General features: G+C 39.1%; 1 protein-coding gene across 2 annotated transcripts in view; it reads left to right on the forward strand.

The window, feature by feature from the left end:
* Positions 1–19,469, forward strand: part of Kiaa0753 (KIAA0753 ortholog) — a 69,710-nt gene extending 50,241 nt beyond the window's left edge. For both annotated transcript variants that reach the window (XM_087191671.1, XM_013076868.3), the window contains exons 14-18: positions 1,060–1,245; positions 2,369–2,450; positions 7,433–7,553; positions 8,202–8,423; positions 17,964–19,469. In XM_087191671.1, the coding sequence (XP_087047797.1) occupies positions 1,060–1,245; positions 2,369–2,450; positions 7,433–7,553; positions 8,202–8,423; positions 17,964–18,081 (729 nt within the window). In that variant the 3' untranslated portion in view covers positions 18,082–19,469. The remainder of the gene's footprint in view (positions 1–1,059; positions 1,246–2,368; positions 2,451–7,432; positions 7,554–8,201; positions 8,424–17,963) is intronic.
* Positions 19,470–20,446: the final 977 nt, after the last annotated feature.

A 20,446-nucleotide genomic window follows, 5' to 3' on the forward strand; every position in this document is an offset into this window, starting at 1 on the left:
TCTTAGTAACACTTAGTGTTCTTTGTATTCCATTCTTTATAGATGGAAAATATTACATATGTAAACACACATATCTCATTTAACTAGATCTGTTTTGTTTGCTAAGTTGTCTAGATGTTTTGTAATTTTATTATATTGGCTAAAGTTATTTTTATTTCTTTAACTCTAAAGATTGAACTTTTTGAAATCTTTATTATTGGTCATTAATATATTTTTTTCTGTAAACTGTTGAAAAGGCTTTTTTAAATTACTGTAGCAGTAACCTTTTACTGACTATCTTATTTCATGCCAAGCACTGTGCTATGTTCTAACAAACAAGTTCTCATGAAATCCTTCCAACTCTGAAATACAAGATTATTATTTCCATTGTACAGATGAAAAGACTGTGGCCCAGAAAGGTTGATAAACTTGCCCAGAGCTGCAGGTTTATGAGTGGGAAAAAGCAGGCTTTAATCTTATGAATATCTTTGCTTTGCCTAGCAAACATTGTAAAAAGCCTCTTTCAGAGCAAACTATAGACATGTATTAGAATCAAGAGAAATAAAATGCATATAGAAATGCTTTGAAAGCTATATAAAGCACTTTGTGAATGTAAAAGCTGTAAAATAAAAAAAGGCTAGTTATAAAACTCTCTGAGATTATAACCATAGAATCTCAGGCAAAGACAAAGAATCTTGATCTTTGTGATGTCATGAGGCTTTTACAAAAGTATCGACCCAAAAGGGAAGAGCTATGTCCCCTACAGTTTATGACATGTAAAATATGATTCTGCTGAATATGGCAAAAGGAAGATATGCTCTACCAACTGGCAAACAGATGAAATGCTAATTTACAAAGACAATAATGGTTTTACACGGTCAATATTTTAATGACTGTGATAAAAACTGTATTCATGTTAGCGCTTTTAATATTTACTGATTTAGGAGAGGTTTGTTTTAGCATAGAAACTACCAGTTGGATGATTATGCTGTTGGTTTATTATGATCAGCAATAATCTTATAATAAGTTTCTCTCATTTCTTTGTATTGCCTTTCCACCTCTCCTTCCCTTGTTTTATAGGATACTGCAGTTAATTCTGAATGCAACAATATTCATCGGCTGAATGACTTTTTGGAAGATACTGCTCATGAGCTCTGGGCTATGACTCATGATAAGAACTTGGGATCAGAAACCTTATACACCCTAGGGGACAGCAAGGACAGCCCAAATCTGGAGACCATGATGCTCCGAATGGAGGAAATGGAAGTAAGGTTGGGGGCTGCTGATATGGTTTGCCACTGAGCACTCACATCTGTTCTTTCTCATGTCTCTGGTGTTTAATATATCAGAGTCACGTGGTTCTGCTTCTGAGTCCCAGCTCTGTTACCTACTAAGTGTATAACCTTAGTATAGTCACTTACTCTTATCTAATAAGTAAGGTTTTTGAAGGCAGAATGAGGTATCGAGATTCAGCATACTGTCTGACATGTAACCCCATTAGCGATCATTATTACTGTCCCCCTAATAACAGTGGTTTGTGATTCTAAAACCACTGGGACCAAGATTTAGTTCCACAAATGGGAACATAGACTTCTTTCATCTGACAGTTTGTAAGTACTCTACAGTTGCTTCTTTTACCCTGCTAGAGTGTGATCCTGTCAAGTCACAGATGATACTACTTTAATTTCCATAATACTACTTTTAGAATGTTTTTCTCATAAAACCTCAGATCTCAGACATTACTCAACATAACCCTTGGATTATTCAGAGCAGTTAAATTGAGACCCATAATGAAAGAGTGATATGCCTAAGGTCACACAAAAAAATTGCTAGGATGAGAATTCAAGTTTCCTGCACCAAGTTCAGCATTTTCTTTTTAATTGCTCTGTGATTAAATCTCATTTATTTTTTGCTGCTAAATAGGAAAATTATACAGAAAATAAATTTTTGTTGATTTTTGAAATTTAAAGATACACATTTTATCCTAGTCCTGTGACTGCTTTCCCTTTCGTGGGGATAACTGTCCAGGCCTGAGCTGTCCCAAACAGTAGCTGCCTGGCACATGTGCTTGTTGAAATGTAAATTAATTAAAATTAGAACACAACTACAAGTGGTTCTTAGTTCATGGATACTGTTTTAGACAAGGCACATAAAGAACATTTTGTCATCACAGCAAGTTCTAGTGGACAGTTCTGGTCCAGATTGCAGCCGTGGTAATTGCATTATTTTATTGTAGACTTCACCTCTTGATCACATCCTGGTTTGGCAGATGCCCATTGCTAGCAGTTTGTCTGTATTGATGGTATCTCCTGAACTTTTCCATCCTGAACTAGGTCTGTTTTATAATGAAACTCATTTTTTCTCATAAATAAAACTTTTTTTTTTAAAGAAATACCAAGAGACAGTTCGCCAAAGATACAGTAAAATTGTATATGCTGATCCTCATTTATGGATGCAGGAAGAAAGAAATGGTAGGTGTTTTCCCTGCTTTTCCCCCCAACTTTGTATTCCAAAACATTTCAAGTATACAGAGAAAAATTATATGGTGAATTCTCATATACCCCCCTTCTATGTTGTACAATTAATATTTTACTATATTTACTTTTTCACCTGTCTCCTTATTCTTCTCCCCATCCGTTCATCACTCCTTCAACCCTGGCACTGAACTACATCCCCAGCCCATTTTATTTTTTATTCTGAGACAGGGTCTTGCTAAGTTGCCTAGATGAACTTGTGATTCTTCTGTCTCTGCCTCCCAAATGTTGGTATTACTGGCATGGGTGCCACCACATCTGGCCTATCAGTTCATCAGATCTTTGCATTTCAAATGCATTTTATCTGTACATTTCAGAGTATGCTGGAGGTATGGCTTAGGAGTAGGGTGCTTACCTAGCATGCCTGAGGTCCTGGGCTCAAACTTCAGTACGATGAAAGAAAAAAAATAAAATAATCAAGGTTGCCAGTTATCAGTACACTTCACCTCTAAATATGCCGCATACACATCATCAGCTAGAGTTTAATATTTATTTATGGTTCTTTTTTTTTCTGAGATAAAATTTACATATAACAAAATGCACAGATCTTAACTGTCATTTGATAGGTTTTGACACATGGGTACGTGTTTCTTACCCAAATGCTTATCAAGACATAGCACGTATCACCACCTCAGAAAGTTCCCTCATTCCCTTCCCAGTCAGTTCCCCACCACCAGGCTCTACTTGGTAATTGACTTTGACTATTCTAGAATTTCATACAAGTGCTATCATTTAGTATGTACTTGTCTGTTATTTGTCTAGACTCCTTTAATTCAGCATAGTGTTTTGTAGATTTTTTTATGTTGCTTATTTATTGTTGCTGCTTTAACAAATTTAAGTTTATAAACAAGTTTAATTCATAGATTTAGTGACTGAAAACACAAATTTATTCTTTTACTGTTTTGGAGGTCAGAAGTCTAAAGTGAGTCTTAAATGGCTGAAATCAAGGTGCTAGGAGGGGTGGGTAGTTCTTTTTGGAGCTTCCAGGGAAAATCTGTTCCTTAAATTTCTTCCAGCTTCTCAGGCTGTTAGCATTCATTATCTTTATTACCCCAGTCTCTGCTTCCATTTGCACATGGCCTTTTCCTCTTCTACAGTCAGATCTTCCTCTGTTTATTTATTATAAGGACACGTATGGTCACATTTAGTGGTTCCTAATAACCCAGGATAATCTCATTATCTCAAGATCCCTAACTTAATCAAAGTCTCTTTTGCAATAAGGTAACATTCACAGGTCCCAGGGTTAGGATGTAGACATCTTGTGGGGCCAGTATTCATCCTACCACACTTAAATCAGAGAAGTTCATTCCTTTTTACTGCTGAGTGGTATTCTGTGATATGCATACCACATGTCCTTTGTCAATTTCCTATAGATCTATAGGTTGCTTATAGTTTGGGGCTATCAGGAATAGATCTGCTATGAATATATTCATGTATAATTTTTATATGGACTATAAATTTTTTTATATCTCTTGGATAAATACTTAAGACTTGCCAGGTTATGTGATTGGTGTATTTAACTTTATAAAAAAATGGTCAAACCTTTGTCAAAGTGGCTGTACCACTTTATGTACCCATCAACATTCCTGTCTACACTGAGCTTCAGTTGTTCCATGTTCTTTGCACATTTTTGGTATTGTCTTTTCAGTTGTAACCATTCTGGTGGAGATATAGTGATATCTCATTGTTGTTTTAATTTCATTTTCTTGGGGTTTTTCTATTGTTTCTTGGAGGGGGTGGGTATTGGACACTGAACCCAGGTAATTTAATTTTCTTGAGGAGTAATGATATTTAGTACCTTTTCCTGTGATTATTAGTGTTGTGGTTTGGATCTGGAATGTCCCCCAAAGCACATGTACTTAGAGTCAGGGCGTTTGGAAGGTGATTGGATCATGAGGGCATTATATTCATCAGTGGATTAATCCATCATTGAGTTCAGAGCTAAATGTGCTTTTAAGAGTTGAGGAGGTCTTATTGGAAGAAGCAGGCCAATGGGTACGTGCTCCACTATTTCTCTCCTCTCTTCTCTGCTTCCTGGCCACCATGACATAAGCAGCCTTCCTCTGCCAAGCCATGTCTGCCACTGTACCATTTCTGCCTTGGGGCCAACCAACCAGGGACTGTGAATCAAAATAACCTCTCCTTTAAGTTCCTGGCGTGTAGTATTTTGAGCTAGCAATGACAAAAGTGACCAAGGCGGTAAGCCACTTGTATATCATACTTTGTGCAGTGTCAAAAATTATTTCTTTTTAAAAAATTGGGTTATCTTTTTATTTTGGAATATATGGCTCCTTTATGTGTTCTGGGAACAAGTTCTTGTCAAATGTATGGGCTTTTTTTTTTGTCTTTGGTAGTGCTGAAGATCAAACCCATGTGCTCTAACACTGAGCTACATCCCCAGCCCTGTTTTGTTTTTCTGAAATAACAACTTTAAATACAGATATAATTCACATACCATAAAATACACACTGTTAAATATGTGTGGCTTATTAGTTTTTAGTATATTCACATAGTCATGCAACCGTCACTACTTTCTGAATTTCAGAACATTTTTCATCACCCCAAAAGGGAAACCTGTTATCCTTTAGCTCTTACTCCTCAGTCTTCCTTTCTGACTCCTGGTGCTCACTAATCTCAGATAAATGTTTTGCAAATATTTTTCCCCCTCTGTGGCTTCCCTGTTTATGTTCTAAAAGACATTAAGTTTTTAATTTTGAGATATCCAACATCAGTTTTTTCTCATATGGTTTTTGTTTTACATGGTCTAAGGAACCTTTACCCACCCTCAGGGTGAGAAGATAATTCTTTTTGTTTTCTTCCAGAAGCTTTATGGTTTTAGCTTTTATGTCTATTTCTTGGATAAGGCTTTTTTTCTTTACCTGATGGCTATCCACATGTTCTAGCACCATTTGTTGAAAAGATTTTGGCTTTTCTCCTCCACTTTTCAAATTCATATATACACATTTTGGCTGTAATTGCTAGGCTACTGTCACAGTTTTGGCTGGGAAGTGTTAATCAAATTCTATTTCACTCACGCTTGTCAGTTACTGCCTTCCTCAGTGAAAGGAGGAGAATAAAATGTGGTTAAGCATTTACTTCTAAAGGAATTTAAGTACTGTGAGTACTATACTTACTGAGAATTGTAAAGAAAGTTAGGGGTAGAGAAGGTTTACAAATGCATATGTCACATATAATTATTTTAAAATACGAGTTTAGAGTCTTGTCTTGGAAAAATAAATCTGTGTCAAATTTTGACAGAAAGACGAGCCTCCTAAACACACTATTAATGTGTTCTTTTTACATTGTCTGTGATTTTCAAGCATAGTTTTCTGTTCCCATTGTTCTTTTCCTACCAGCACTACTACAACCCTTGTTCTTATCCTCACAGAGCAGTCACGTGAGTCTTCAAGGCCCAGCTCCTTGGATCCTGCTTATGCAGTTCTTTTCCTAATGTAGGGTGAGCATCCTTAAGCCCAAAATCTAAAGTGCAAAATGCTTTCGAAGTTTATCGGAGTTTTAGATTTTCACATTAGGGACATTCAGCCAATAATATCTATACAAATATTGCAAAATTTGAAAATCTCCAAAATCTCAAACACTTCTATTCCTAAGCATTTAGGATAAGGGATACTCAACCTGTATCTATATGCTAGAATTTTGCTCCCTTCCTCCATTTCTTGCCTATGAACTCCCAAAGCACTTCCTAGCATGCTCTGCCACATGGTAGAGCTGTTTGTGAAGGTGTCCTATCTCTTCCAACTAAGCCACAGATTCTTTGAGGCCAAAGAGTTCTTCATAGTCATGTCCCCAACTGTGCCTGGCATAGGAGCCCTTCTAATCATGGTTTGTTAATCAGTAGACATGTTAGCCTCCTTTCGGATGGAAACAGGAAAGGGAAACACATTGAAGAGCAATTTGTTTTATGGGTGGTTTGTTTGGCATCATGTAGAAGACTGACAGGATTTTGTGCTCTTTCTTGTCAAGGTTAATTTAAATTAGTAGCCACTCCCTAGGATTCTGCATAAGAGTCTAGGTATGCATTGAAAAAGAGCTCTTTAGAATATTAAGACCTGAAATGAGTTTTTAGATATTTGCAATTGCAGATTATGAAACTGTAGTAAGAATCTTATGTTTCCACTTCTGCTTATTTGCTAAGTTGCATCACAAAATCAAATTTAAAGTGATCTGTGGATTGTGCAGTGTCTAATCTGTATCTCTTATGCTTATGAACAACTGAAAATTATACTCAATAATATTATTACAAAAGTTAACGGAGCCAGTCTGACAGTAAGAAATTATAAGCATATGAGTCAAAGAAAGTTACTTGACATATAGATGCTCCCTACCAAGGACAGATGATATTTCTACACTTGAAATACATTTAAAATTAGAAATGATCTAAAACTCTGAAGAGCTGTCAAGCCTGCGAGTTGTAGTTAACAAATTAATGTTTTGACTATCATCACGCAGATTTTTTTTCCAGCAGTGCCCAGAGACAAATTAAATCAGCTAATTAAGTGTTCAGGTGTGAGTGGTGTTTTTCTTAAGTAATCAAAGCATTTAAAGGTCAAAAAACAAACTTAACTGCTTCAGGCTCCTTGAATGGGTAGCCAGTGCTAATGCCAGCCAGCATAGCCTGGAGCTTTGAACAGACCTCCAGAAGTCTTCCTTGCACCTGACAGAGGCGTGGAAAGGAGTTTATTCCCTCTTAACACTAAGTCTTCATTGGTTTGTTTCTCTGTAATTTTTACATTCACCTTTGCATTTAAAACAAGAGTATTTTTTCCTTTTGCACTGCAAGCTTGGCCTTTATGCTTAAGAGATATGTGTGTGACTTCCTCCTAGGTTATTGGCCATTAAAAGAACTCTAAGACAGACATCAATTTACATGCAATCACTTTATGCTTCTCCTTTTCTAGACCAGAAAACCCCAACAGTAAGTGAAAGGCCTCTGCCTCCTCCTCTAATCAGGATCACAAAGACAACAGTTGGCAAGGATCCAGCCATTACCATCATGTTAGAAAGGCCCTGCAATGCCAGGTAGGTGTTAGGCGCCTTGTCTGTTTTTGTGCTAGTTGGTTGCCTTTTATTTGTTGAGTTCCAGATTCTTTTAGTTCCCTCAAGACAGAGAGACGTTCTTAGAGCAAGATCTGCAAACACCAGGATGGCTCAGTAAAACAGTGTGGATCTGCAATGGTCATTGAGTGTGTTGCATCTTCAGGGGCCTTTTGGCACTCAGCAAGTTAGCAGGCTAGTCATGTTGAGAGCATTACCTTGGTACATGTGGGTTGTGCTGGTTGTTTACTGAAAGATTTGCTCTCAGAATTATTTTTAAAAACAGTAATGCTTATGGGGTTGAGGGTGAGCACAGTGAAAAGGGGAACAATGAATAGTGACAGGATGTTGAGTTTTGTTCAGTAGGAAAGAAAGAAATGAAGGAGAGCTTTTGATTTATCAAACCATCAGGGTAGGGAGGGATGGAGGGGTTGAAGGGAGGGTAGGGGAAGGAGGAAAAATAAGAACCAAGAGAGTATGTAAAGGTGCATATCTCCAATGATGAATGTCATTATGTTGTACACCTAAAATGTACCAATAAAAGGATATACAAAAAAACCCATCAGGGTAAATTAATAGTTCACTCTAGTTTATCAGTGATTTTGAATGCCTTCATCTTCTGTTTCTTTTCAGCTCCCTAGAAGAAAGTGTAGAAACAGAGAGATCAGAGAGAAGAGATACTCCCCTTCCCTCCGTTGCAGAAGACTCCCAGCAGAGAGAAGGCCAGGCTGCCCTGTTTGTCCCACGCAGCATGAGGCACAGCATTGGTGACTACTGTAGCCGGTTTGAGCAGTACCTCCGGCTCATATCTCATGAGGCCGTAGGCTCCTTCGACCCATGGCTAATAGCTGAAAGGTCTGTAAAATGTGTAGGCGTCTGTATAGGAACCAAGTGCTAGATTTTAGGCTTATAGGAAACCTAGACAAAGGACTGGTCAAGGGCTTACTTGTGGGCCCTGGAGTTCCAGTGGTTGATCTTGGGCTAAAGGGCAGTTTTTCTCTGCTGAGACCCTAAAGCAGCATGAGCTTTGCCACCCCTAGAAGCACTCTGCAGTCTTCTCTTCTCAGGCAGTATCTTAGCTCAGACTGCCCTAAAATGTTGCAGACTGGGGGTCATAAACCATAGGAATGTATTTCTCACGGTTCTGGAGGCTGAGAAATCTTAAGATTAAGGTGTTTGGTGAATGTTCTCTTTCTGACTTGTAGACAGCTACCTTCTTGTGTCCTCTCCTAGTAAAGTAAGCTCTTGCTTCTCTTCCTCTTTTTCTTTTCTTTAATATTCTTCTCTTTTTGTTTGTTTTTTGAGACAGCTGTATAGTTCAGGCTGGGCTTGAACTTGCTGTGTAGCCCAGGTTGACCTCAGACTCTCAGTGATCATTCTGCCTGAGCCTCCTGAGTACTGGGATTAGAGATGTGCCACCATGCTCTGCTTCTTTCCCTTTTTAGAAGATTACAAATCCCATTGTGAGGGCTTTTATCTAGATTTAATTGCCTTTCAAAGGCCTTACTCCAAATATCATCGTATTGGAAGTTAGGGCTTCAGTGTATGAATTTTGAGGTGTGGACATAAACTCTCGGTTCTGAAGGACAGAGGTATGACCGAGAGTTAAGTTAGAGCTGGTTTCTTGTTGCTGGGAGGGTGATGTACCGTCAAAGGACACAATATATTGCAGGGTGAGAAAAAGTCATGATGATGAAATCTTGGTTGGTTGCCTTTACAAACAGCAATCCTTTGGCTGCAGCACTTTTATCCACCCTTCTGTGGGTCATCTTTCCCAGGAAATGAAGCTGTGTAGTATCAAAACAAGATCCCATAGCTACTAAAGTTTGAAAAATGGATAATCTTCTTTTATGAACACAGTACTCAAAAGACTTGCATAAAACCATTCTTTTTAGAGAGGGTCAAAATTTGAATTCCTCATGGATATCATTTTATTAAAAACATGCAAGATATTTTTCATCATTGAAATAGGTAATATTATGATTGCATTTCTTTCTTAAACAAGCTTTTTAAATATTCCAGGAGTTAGTAATTGCCTCCCTTTTTGTTCTTTGCCTCTTCTTGTACATATTTATTAACTTTCTGCATACAGTAGCTAACAATCTGTTAATTTTCCTGATGAACAAAGATATCAGTTAGCCTTTTTTGCGACGCATTTGCCATAAGAGCACAAAAACCACCACTAAATCAAAGCCAACAACGAGAAAGGAAAAGGTTCACATCAATGTCATAATCATCAGACAGTGAATTCAGACAAGTCTACAACTACCGGCCATCTGATCTATAAATGTGGTGGGATTGACAAAAGAACCATTGAAAAATTTGAGGAGAAGGCTGCTGAGATAGGGAAGGGTTCCTTCAAGTAAACCTGGGTCTTAGATAAACCAAAAGCTGAGCATGAGTGTAGTATCACCATTGACAAATTCTCCCTGTGAGAATTTGAGAGCAGCAAGTATTATGTGACTATCATTGATGCCTCAGAACACAGAGCCTTTATCAAAAACTCGATTACAGGGCCGGGGATTTAGCTCAGTGGCACCATGCCTGCCTGGCAAGCACAAGGTCCTGAGTTCAATCCCTGGTACTGCAAAAAAAAAAAAAAAAAAGGATAAAACATGTCTCAGGCTGATTGTGCTGTCCTGATAGTTGCTGCTGGTATTGGTGGAGCTGGTATCTCCAAGAATAGGCAGAATGGTTAGCATGCCCTTCTGGATGTGGAACAACTAATTGGTGTTAACAAAACAGATGCCACTGAGCCACCCTATTGGAAGTAGAGATATGAGGAAATTGTTAAGGAAGTCAGCACCTACATTAAGAAAATTGGCTACAACCTGACGTAGCAGTTCTTATGCCAATTTCTGGTTGGAATGGTGACAACCTGTTGGAGCCAAGTGCTAATATGCCTTGGTGGAAAGCCACTCATAAAGATGGCAATGCCAGTGGAACCACACTGCCTGAAACTTTGGATTGCATCTTGCCACCTACTTGATCAATTGACAACCCTTTGCACCTGCTCTTCCAGGATGTCTACAGAATTGGTAAATACTCTCCCTGTGGGCTGCATGGGGACTGGTGTTCTCAAACCTAGCATGGTGGTCACCTTTGTTCCAATGTCACAGCTGAAGTAAAGTCTGTTGAAATGCACCATGAAGCTTTGAGTGAAGCTCTTCCTGGGGACAGTGTGGGTTTCAAAATCAGGAACATGTCTGGCAAAGATGTACATTGTGGCAATGTTGCTGGTGACAGCAGAAATGACCCACCAATGGAAGCAGCTGGTTTCTCTGCTCAGGGGATTATCCTGAACCATCCAGGCCAGATCAGGGCTGGCTATGCCTCTGTACTAGACACACAGCACACATTGTGTGCAAGTTTGCTGAGCTAAAAGAAAAGATCAATCACCCATTGCTGGTCTGGTAAGAAGCTGGATGATGACCCTAAATTCTTAAAATCTGGTGATGCTGCCATCATTGATAATGGTTCCTGGCAAGCCCATGTATATCAAGAACTTCTCTGACTCTCCTCCTCTGGGTCGTTTTGCTGTTTACAGTATGAGACAAACAATTGCTGTGGATGTCATCAAAGCAGAGGACAAGAAGGCTGCTGGAGCTGGCAAGGTCACCAAATGTGCCCCAAAAGCTCAAAAGGCTAAATGAATATTATCACTAACACCTGCCATCCCATACCTAGTGGTGGAAGACTGTCTCTCCCAATTGGCCATTTAATACTGTACTAAAATACTGATTAATGACAACAGTGCATTGCAAAACCTTCAGAAGAAAAGGAGAATGTTCTGTGGACCATTTGTTTTTTTTGTGTGTGGCAGTTCTTTTGTTTGTTTTTTTTCCGGTACTGGGGATCGAACTCAGAACCTTATGCTTTCGAGGCAGGCGCCAGCACCACTGAGCTAAATCCCTGGCCTGGCAGTTTTATTTTTTAAATCAACACTTTTTAATGGAAACAACTTGCCCAAAAAGCTATCACAGAAGTTTAAGACCCATTAAAACAAAGTTTTATAAGAGAAAAATAAAATATCAGTTAATCCCTATTTTCAACCTTACCTCGGCTTTTTCTCCAGAGGACCCTGCCCCTTCTTCCCACATTAATCTGGCCAGTCTTCACTCCTACTCTGCCTTGTGGCTGTAGTTCTGGGACTTCATCCCATATTGACAGTAGGTTTCCTTCCTCCCATATTAGCTTCTTTGCTTTTAGTGTTCTTGTCTTCCACTTTCTTGGTTTACTCTCTTGATAGAATTTATCCTGGTTTGTATATTGGAGGAAATTTCTTGAGACTTACAAGTTTAAAAATATCTCTTTATACTTGATGATGCTTGAGCTGAGGTTAGTTTTTAAAATATTTATTTAGCAGACTAGGATCAAACTTAGGGCCTCACACATGCTTTGCAAGCACTCTACCACTAAGCTACATCCCAGCCCTTTTAAAATTGTATCTTAAGACAGAGACTTGCTAAGTTACCCAGCTGGGCTTGCACTTGAAGTCCTCCTGCCTCAGCTTCTTAAGTAGCTAGGATTACAGATATGCACCCCACACCTGGCTGCACTGAGTTTTAAATTACTGGTTCATTTTTTTCAGAGAATATACCTTCCTTTTTTTGTGGGGGTAGAGAAGAGATTGTCACTTAACTGCCAGAAGTAGGAGTGGAGATTTGTCAGTCTAACCACTCATAGATATGTAGGAACAAGAAAACCTGTTTTTATTCTGTAAATTTTCAACCAATTTTCTACCTCATACCTCACCCAACCCCCTTGAGCCTTTCTGATGTTTGTGGGACAGATCAGTTTGCTTTTCCTTAGCACCCCCGTCAGACCTTTAGGTCTCAACTTCCTCTGGACTTGCTCTGTTCTGCTCAGTCAGTTATGATTCTTCATGTGGTTTTTACCATCTGAAAAATTTGGACATTTCTCATCTACTTTTGTTCTTTTTCTCTTTATACATTGATGTATTTGTTTATATATTTCCTCGTGTTTTAGTGGGATTAGGGGCAGGATCAGGGATAATCATTTATGATGAAGCCCTCAGGTTAACCTAAAGTCTTGAATCTTGTCTTTAATACGGGACTCTTCAAAGCTTACAAGACCCATTGTTCTAGGTGAGATGCATGCTGTCTTCACTAGTGCTCTGAAGGATTTTCTGGGGGAAGACAAGAAGTAAATGTGACTTGCTTCTATGTAGTAACACAGTCCCATGGCATACTGACTCTTCCTGTAACCTGTCTGGATCAATTAGGCAGACTGGCATATGGAGAAGTCTAAAGCAAGCCAGGGAAGATAGCCTGTTCCTTGTATGTTCTTCACCTGAAAAAGTGATGCATTTTGTTTATAGTTCTTTTGTAGGTATAGGGAAAAGTTCTCCCAACCTATAAGGAACAATATGTTAATGTGTAGAGCACTGAGCTATTAAAATATGCCTGGATTTTTATAGATGTTTTCCTGTTATCCTTTGACCCCAAGTGACAGTGCATCTTAACATTCTATCTCTGTGGTTTTATGTTGCTCTTACTTGTTTTTTTGTTTTTAAAATCTCTCTTGCTTTTACTTCTTGGATATTCCAAAGATGAAAGTTGTATTGATCAGAATTTGAAGAAGTAGTCAAAGACAGTTGACTTCATTCAGTAGCCTCTTGGGTAAGGGGGAAGCTAGCTGAGTTTGTTTGTTTCAGTCTTTAATACCTCTGTTCCTCCTTATACCCGAAGAAAGACAACATCCCAATGATCAGAGTGAGTAGATGGTGTATGCTAGAGGCAAATAAAACATTAGTTGGGGAAAGAGACTTAAGGTAGTGCTTTTGATAAAAGCAGACTCCTAAGGGTTCCTGGTTTTTCTTTTTAAAAATGAGATTTTTGGTTGAAAAGAACAGATTGAACATATGTATTTATCCCTATTCCTTGTATCCCTGTCCCACTGTGTGTTGCTAAAAAACCAAAAAGCATGAAATCATAAATGGTGGCAAACAAGAATATCAGTAAGAATCTGGAAGCCATACAGTTAGACAAATGGCAAATGACTTAGCAGACCAGAGAAAGTAAAGCATGTAGTGAGAATGAAGCTAAGAATCAAGCTTATCTGTGTAGAACTGTGGTAAGACTAGGAGCCAGATGCATCATATGCTGTGAAGGCATGGATACAGGTAAGCCAGGAAATAGGAGGCTTGGTGGAAATTAATTCTCATTCTTGAAAATGAGCAGACAGCTGAAATGACTAGACATTTGAAAGATACATAGGCTGTTGTAACAGATAAAGAAAACTCAAAAGGAGCAGTGACAATGCTATGAACAGAATAAAACATTTAAAAAAGAAACTAGAATTAATATCCTCAGAGAAGTAAGTGAAGCTATTATATCATGAGGGAAGAATAGGATTCTATTTTTTTAAAAAACTTTGAGAGAATAAAAAATGTTATTTGAAATTAAAAACATGATGGCTGAAATAAATTGATTACAAATGTTTAAAGAAAACCCTCATATCTCAGGCAGTACAATAAAAAACATAAGGAGCTAGGTGACAGAAAAGATTTTTTTAAAATTAGCGGTCCTAAGAGATCCAACAACTGAATAATACAAGTGCCCAAATATGGAAAAAGAAGAGAAATGGAAGTTATCACAGAAGTACTATAATACAACTTTTAGAAGGCTATAGTTTTTAGATTGAAAAAGTTCATCAGTTGTCCACTGTGAGGGAATGAATGAATTAAACAGAACTCAATATGGCATATCATTAGGAAAGGGACAATTGAGCATTGTGTTATAAAGAAAAGAATGACAAAAGATTACATAAAATTAAAACTAGACACCTTCAAATAATTGGAAAAGATAATGGCATGTTATTTTCAGTAGCAATACTGGAAAAAGCTAAAAGATACAGTTCCAAAATTTAATCTTGACTTCTGTGCTCAGCTAAATTATCAAAGATAAGGGTAAAATCAAATTGTTTTAGGTATACGGTATTCAAAAATTTAATTTCCCTACACTATTTTTCTGTAAGCTAGTGGAAGGTGTGTGCCACCAATGCAAGGTCTGCATTAAGAAAAAGTGAGACTTGGGATTTAGGAAAGTTAGACTCCAATATGGTACTTCCAGAAAAACCGCAAAAGCCATTTCTAGGAGAAGATTTCAGTAAGCATAGAAAGACAACCAGTCCGTCTTGGGGTGGGGGATAGAGGACTTCAGGAGGGATGGTTCCCCAAGGGAAAGACAGAGTGAGAAAAGTTAGAGGCAGGATTGTGGTGTACACCTGCCACCCCAGCTACTCAGGAGGGCTGAGGCAGGAGGATGGCAAGTTTGAGACCAGTCTGGGGCAACTTAGGGAGAGGGAGGGGAACTTAGACCCTGTCTCAAAATAGTAAAAAGGGCCGAGGTTTCAGTTCAGTAGCTCTGTGTTCAGCTCCCAGTACTGCAAAAGAAGGAGGAGGTTCAACCTGCTGTGTTGAAATGTATTGGAAGTAGCTTTGTATTTCATTGTTTGGTAATGAATTCATGGTGGAAATAATAGGAGAGCAAATCTAAAAATGAGGTGGTCACTTCTACTTCTAGTAATGATGCACTTGGTAATTTGGACCACCTCTCCCACTGAGGATATCTGCTAATAGAAAAGCTATATTAAAAATAAAACATACATGCTTGAAGGCATCAAGAAGTTAACTCAGTAATAAAAAATAACTAGGCCAGGATCTTGGATAAAACAGACCCAGAAAGGTTGGCCATTGTATGGCACTGGATAGTTACTTCTGGAGGGAGACGAGCCCCACAGTGGTAGCCTTTTCAGGTCAGCAGACAGAGAATCCAGGGATTACCAAGGTGAAGCAATTGCCCTGGCAAAGTTTTCTCACTTTTGTCTTGTTTGATTTATTTACAGTGCTGGGGGATTGAACCCAGGGCCTTGTGAATGCTGGGCAATTGCTCTACCAGTGAGCTACATTTTTTCCCCACTTTCCAACTTCAGGTGACTTGAATAGGACTCTCCGCGACTCCACTTGAGTTAAGCTGATTCTAGATTGTTGCTGCCCCCTAGTCTCCAGGAATAAGCCAACATAAATTTTCTCTGGAAGAAAATAACATTGTTGTAGGACTCAACTTATTTCTACAATTTTCAAATACAGTGTCTGGTGTATAGTAAAAGATGACCAGGGAACAGAGAGACAAAACAAGACAGACCCACAGCAGTTCCAAATATTAAAGCTATTTCACTGACATTAAAATAACTGCCTAATGTGTTGATATAAATAGAAGATACATTTGGCAGAGAACTAGAACCTTTAAAAATCCAAATGTGCATCCTAGAATAAAAAATACAGTTTCTAAAATTAGAAAGTCATTGGATGGGCTCAGTAGCGAATGAGACACAACAGAAGAAAAACTTAGAGACTTGGAACATAGGACAGAAAAAATATCTGGAGTGGTAATGTAGAGACCCAAAGATAAAAACTAAAGAGAGGCTAAAGGAAGGAGGTCTACTAGTATATATGTTAATTAGAGTTTCCGGGGGAAAGGAAAGTAAGAAAATGGGTCAGAAACAACATCCTTTTGCACAGTGGCATGGGTTAGCAATTCGAAAATGACTATTATTTTAAGATGGATCAAATAAGGGAGTACAGTTTGAATAATGAGAGCAAGGTTTCTGAGGATGGGCTAGGATGCATCCTCTGTTGATTGGAATTGCAGGTATCCTTGTGAATAATAGTTTTTGAAGGGTATAGAAATATAAATGGACAAAAAAAAGAAATATAAATGGAGGGCTCTGTGTGTGTGTGTGTGTATTTCCTAGACTCACTGAGAGGGCCTAGAACCAGAGGTACCAGCAGCAATTATCAGGCCTGGTACCCACATCTTGGTTTCTTAGTATTGTTTTTCATGAAGAGATGTCAAGGCTCTTTAGAGAAATGACTGGTTCCAGGACTAAGGCTGGGACTGGGGATATAAGACGTCATGTTGTGCCAGAAAGGAAATGCTCAAAGAATGACGGGACATGTCGAGGACACACCAGCCAGCTTGAAGGGGCTACTATGGACCAGAGCCAGGATGTTTTTAAGCATTAAAACAAGCAGTAATAGTAAGGGGCTACAAAAATAAGACTCTGTGAGGCCAAACTGATACAAATGAGTGAATGAATTAGTGAATTATTGAGTGAATACATAAATAAGGAAAAGGAAAAGCTCTTTATCACAGTGGAATGCCAACTGTGTTAAATGGAGAGGGAATGATGGAATTAGAAAATCAGTTGGGGGAACCTGTAGTAATTGATTTCAGGCAAGTTTGATGAGAAACAGAATATTTACATAGTCTCAAACTATCCTCCTACAATATACTTTTTAATTACAAAGGGAAAATAGTAACTTTACAAGGGGGAAACCTGGCAGACATCACCATAACCAAGTGTTCAAAATAACTAGTCATCTGTCAGACATGGTGGTACCCATCTGTAATCCCAGCACTTGGGAGGCTGAGGCAGGAGGATCGCTCTGAGTTCAAGGCCAGCCGAGGCTACATAGTGAGTTCAGTCAAGGCCAGTCTGAACTACATAGAGAGACCCTGCCTCAAAAACAAACAAACAAACAAAAACCAGTCATCAGTAATGGAACTAATAGATATCATGAGGCACTGAGGGGACACAATATCCCTCCTATGGCATTGTTCCAAAACTGTAAGCTGACACAGACACAAATTCAAGGACATTCTACCAAAAAAAAGGCCTTTACATTTCAAAAAGTGTTCAGGTTATGAAAGACAGAGATGGAGGAACTCTTTCAGATTAGAGTAGACTAAAGAAACATGACAGCTTAATGCAGTCCGTGATCCTGGATTGAATCCTGAGCTACAGAAAGTTTTCTTTTAAAAGGATGTTATTTGGATGGTTAGCGAAATTTGAATATGGTCTGTAGATAAGACTAGATAATAATTCTGTATGGATGTTAATTTTTAATGACAACACAGTTATCTGAGAGGCTGTGTTTGTTTCTAGGAAACACGTGGAAGTTGTTGAGGTATATTAAGCATGCAGCCTGCTCTCAGAAGAGCAGGGTGGGGTGCAGAGGGAAAGATAGAGCAGCACAGACTTGGGCATCCTGCCCTTTCTCCCATAGAGGAGGCACACACCCTTTCCTCCTGCATGCAGGTCATCCAAAGTGTATCTGACCTGGGACTGGATTGCAGCTGCTTTCTGGTCATCTCTGGTTTCAGCCGTCCCAGGCAAGGTGCATTTGTCTGTGTTACAAGCCTCTACAGGCCTTTGGAATCTGAGCATCACCATCTTACTATCCTGCCTCTTCTTGGCCTTTTGCATTTCCATTTGAATTTTAGGGCTGACTTGCTGAGTTCCTCAGCTGAGAAAAGATTGGTTTGTGTTTGGCCGTCCATGCCTTCAGCTGTGTTGTTTGCCTTCTAGCTTTTCCGAAGAGCTGGTAGATGAAGCCCTGGGGGACGTGGCCGCAGAACTTCAGGATGCATGTGAAGACTACGCAGAAGCTGTGTTCACCTCAGAATTCCTAGAGGCTGCTGCATAAAGGCTGTCAACACAAGGCCCTCCTGTCACACTGGAGAAGGGACACACCACTCTGCTGAGGCCAGAGGAAACCTTTGTCCTCAGCTGTCTGTCAGGCCCAGAAGGTGGTGCCCTCAGAAGGAAAGAGATGCCAGTGTGGTCTGTCTCACTGTGTCTTCTCTCATTGTTACAGCAGTGCTTCTGGAAGCTTGTGATGGGATGTTTTATTTTATCAGTGCCCAGGAAAGATGAATCAATTATGACAATATAATATTTATGAAATGTAAAATTTTCCTATTGAAATATTATGTTCATTTCTCTGGCTTAGACTGGTGATCAAAATGTTTTGAAAGATAATAGATAAACATATTTCACACAGGATTCAAGGTGCTGTCAGACCACAGTGGCAGCAACACCAACACAAGTGCACTTCCTTTCCAGTCCCAGCACCTGGCTCCTGGTTTCCATTTTTGGCTGGGTCCTATCAGGACACCTGTCCCTTCTGGGTTGCAGATGCACACAGAACACAGAGTTTAGTTCTGCTGCCAAACCTCTGCACTCACGCAGCTAAAAATAGGAACCCACTGGTGCACAGTGATACACACACCTTTCTTTAAGGTCTGGTCCCTGAATGACTTTTCACATTTTTAGTTCCTCAAAGTCTTATTGCTGTGGGTTGACACATTCTGGTATAAAAAGCTTTCTCTGAATTCAGAGGAAGATAAAGGACATTAGGAGAGGACCAGGCCTTCTCTTTTGCCCAGTAGAGGTATGAAGCTTATTCATTCAGTCTCCCTAGAGACTATCTCCTCACCACGGAGGACCCCCAGGTGAGAGGAGGGGTCAGAGCTAGGTGTCACAAAGACCTGTGGGACTCCCCAGAGAAAGGAAGACACTTAATCATGGCCACTCTGATATCTTAGAGGTCATGGTGTCAAGGGAGAAGCCTCTGTTTTTAGAAACTGAATTTAGAAAAAGAAAAAGAATGTGCACAAAAATAAGGCCCCTGCCTGGAAAAAGTTTCCCTTAATTGTTTGCCAAGGCTTGGTGACAGAAATGTGAAGAACAGACTGCACAAGACAGACCCCAGGGAATAATGGAAATCTTGTTCTGACACAGTGTTGTCATTTGGGATTGTTCCTGAAGTACAGATATTTCAGGTGATACTTTAAACTGCTTGATTGTATGTGTTTGTGCAAAATTGATTTTCATTTAATGTTTATGTTTTCCCGCTTAGTTTTATAGAACTTCAGGATGTAAAGAGCTTTAAGAGAATTATAGGTCTTTAATCTGTAGTTAAATATGTGTACTTGAACTGAGAAGAAACCTGTCATTGTTAGTAAAAAGTAATTTATGTGGCAGTTCTTACTGTGCTGGTTTTTAAAAAAATAAATGTAATATTTTAAAGTATGTACATATCAAGTTGAAATAATTTACATATCCTTTTTTCCACCGGCAAAATGAAATGTGATTTACAGAAACCACTGAGAATATTTGTATATTTGATATTAGTGAATTACTTGCCATTCCTCCCCCTCAGAAAAAAAGTAAGTGATAAAAAGCTAACATTTATTGAGCACATACTAGAGCATTGCCCTAAGTGCTTTCCCTGTATTGTTATTTAATTTTTGTATCACCCATGGGGGATGATGCCATTATTATTCCCATGTTATAAATGAGTACAGAGAAGAGGAGGTAATTTGTCACACAAGCCTGTGTTCTGTGATGCCATGGTCATAGATTCACTTCTTCCCGCAGAATTTGGAGCTTTGACTTGAGTGCATTCTCCTGTCACTCCTTGTCTCCCTCAGCGTGTCCCAGACACTGTCTGCTGGAACAGCCCCTTTGCTAAGCACTTCCTGCCGCAGCTTCTCCTGAACCGGATGCTTGCCCCTCTGCCTCACAGGGATGAGGTTCACACCTGCCCCAGGTCCAAGCTGCTACTGCATAGACCTGGGCCGTTGTGAACCTCTACAGCCAAAGTATTCTCCAAAGAAAAAAAACAAACTGTAAGAAATAAAAACCTCTATTTGAAAATGAAGGCTCTTTAGAATATAAATTTTCCTGTGTACAGTCTTGCAGCTATCCCAGACCTCTAGAAACTTTGCTTCTTGAACAAGAGCTGAGCACATGTGAGTCATTCTCTAATTCTTAGTTTTCTCATGACCTACTCATGTCCTATTTTCAGAAAGTCATGAATGAGTTTAGTATTTTCGTGTTGCATCAGCTATCCCCAATTTACAGAGATGCTAGGATGCCTATGTGGGTCTTCAGCATTCCCACCCAGTATGTTTACCTGTTAACATACTTCCTCTAGTCTGTTCAGTGGCTTGAGGGCAAGAACTCCACTAGCATATCATAGGTGCTCAGCAAATTCTTCTGAGTGA

Source organism: Heterocephalus glaber, unplaced genomic scaffold (genome assembly GCF_053883595.1).
Source record: "Heterocephalus glaber isolate CG9 unplaced genomic scaffold, H.glaber_assembly_v1.0 deba00001564, whole genome shotgun sequence".
NCBI classification, from domain to species: domain Eukaryota; kingdom Metazoa; phylum Chordata; class Mammalia; order Rodentia; family Bathyergidae; genus Heterocephalus; species Heterocephalus glaber.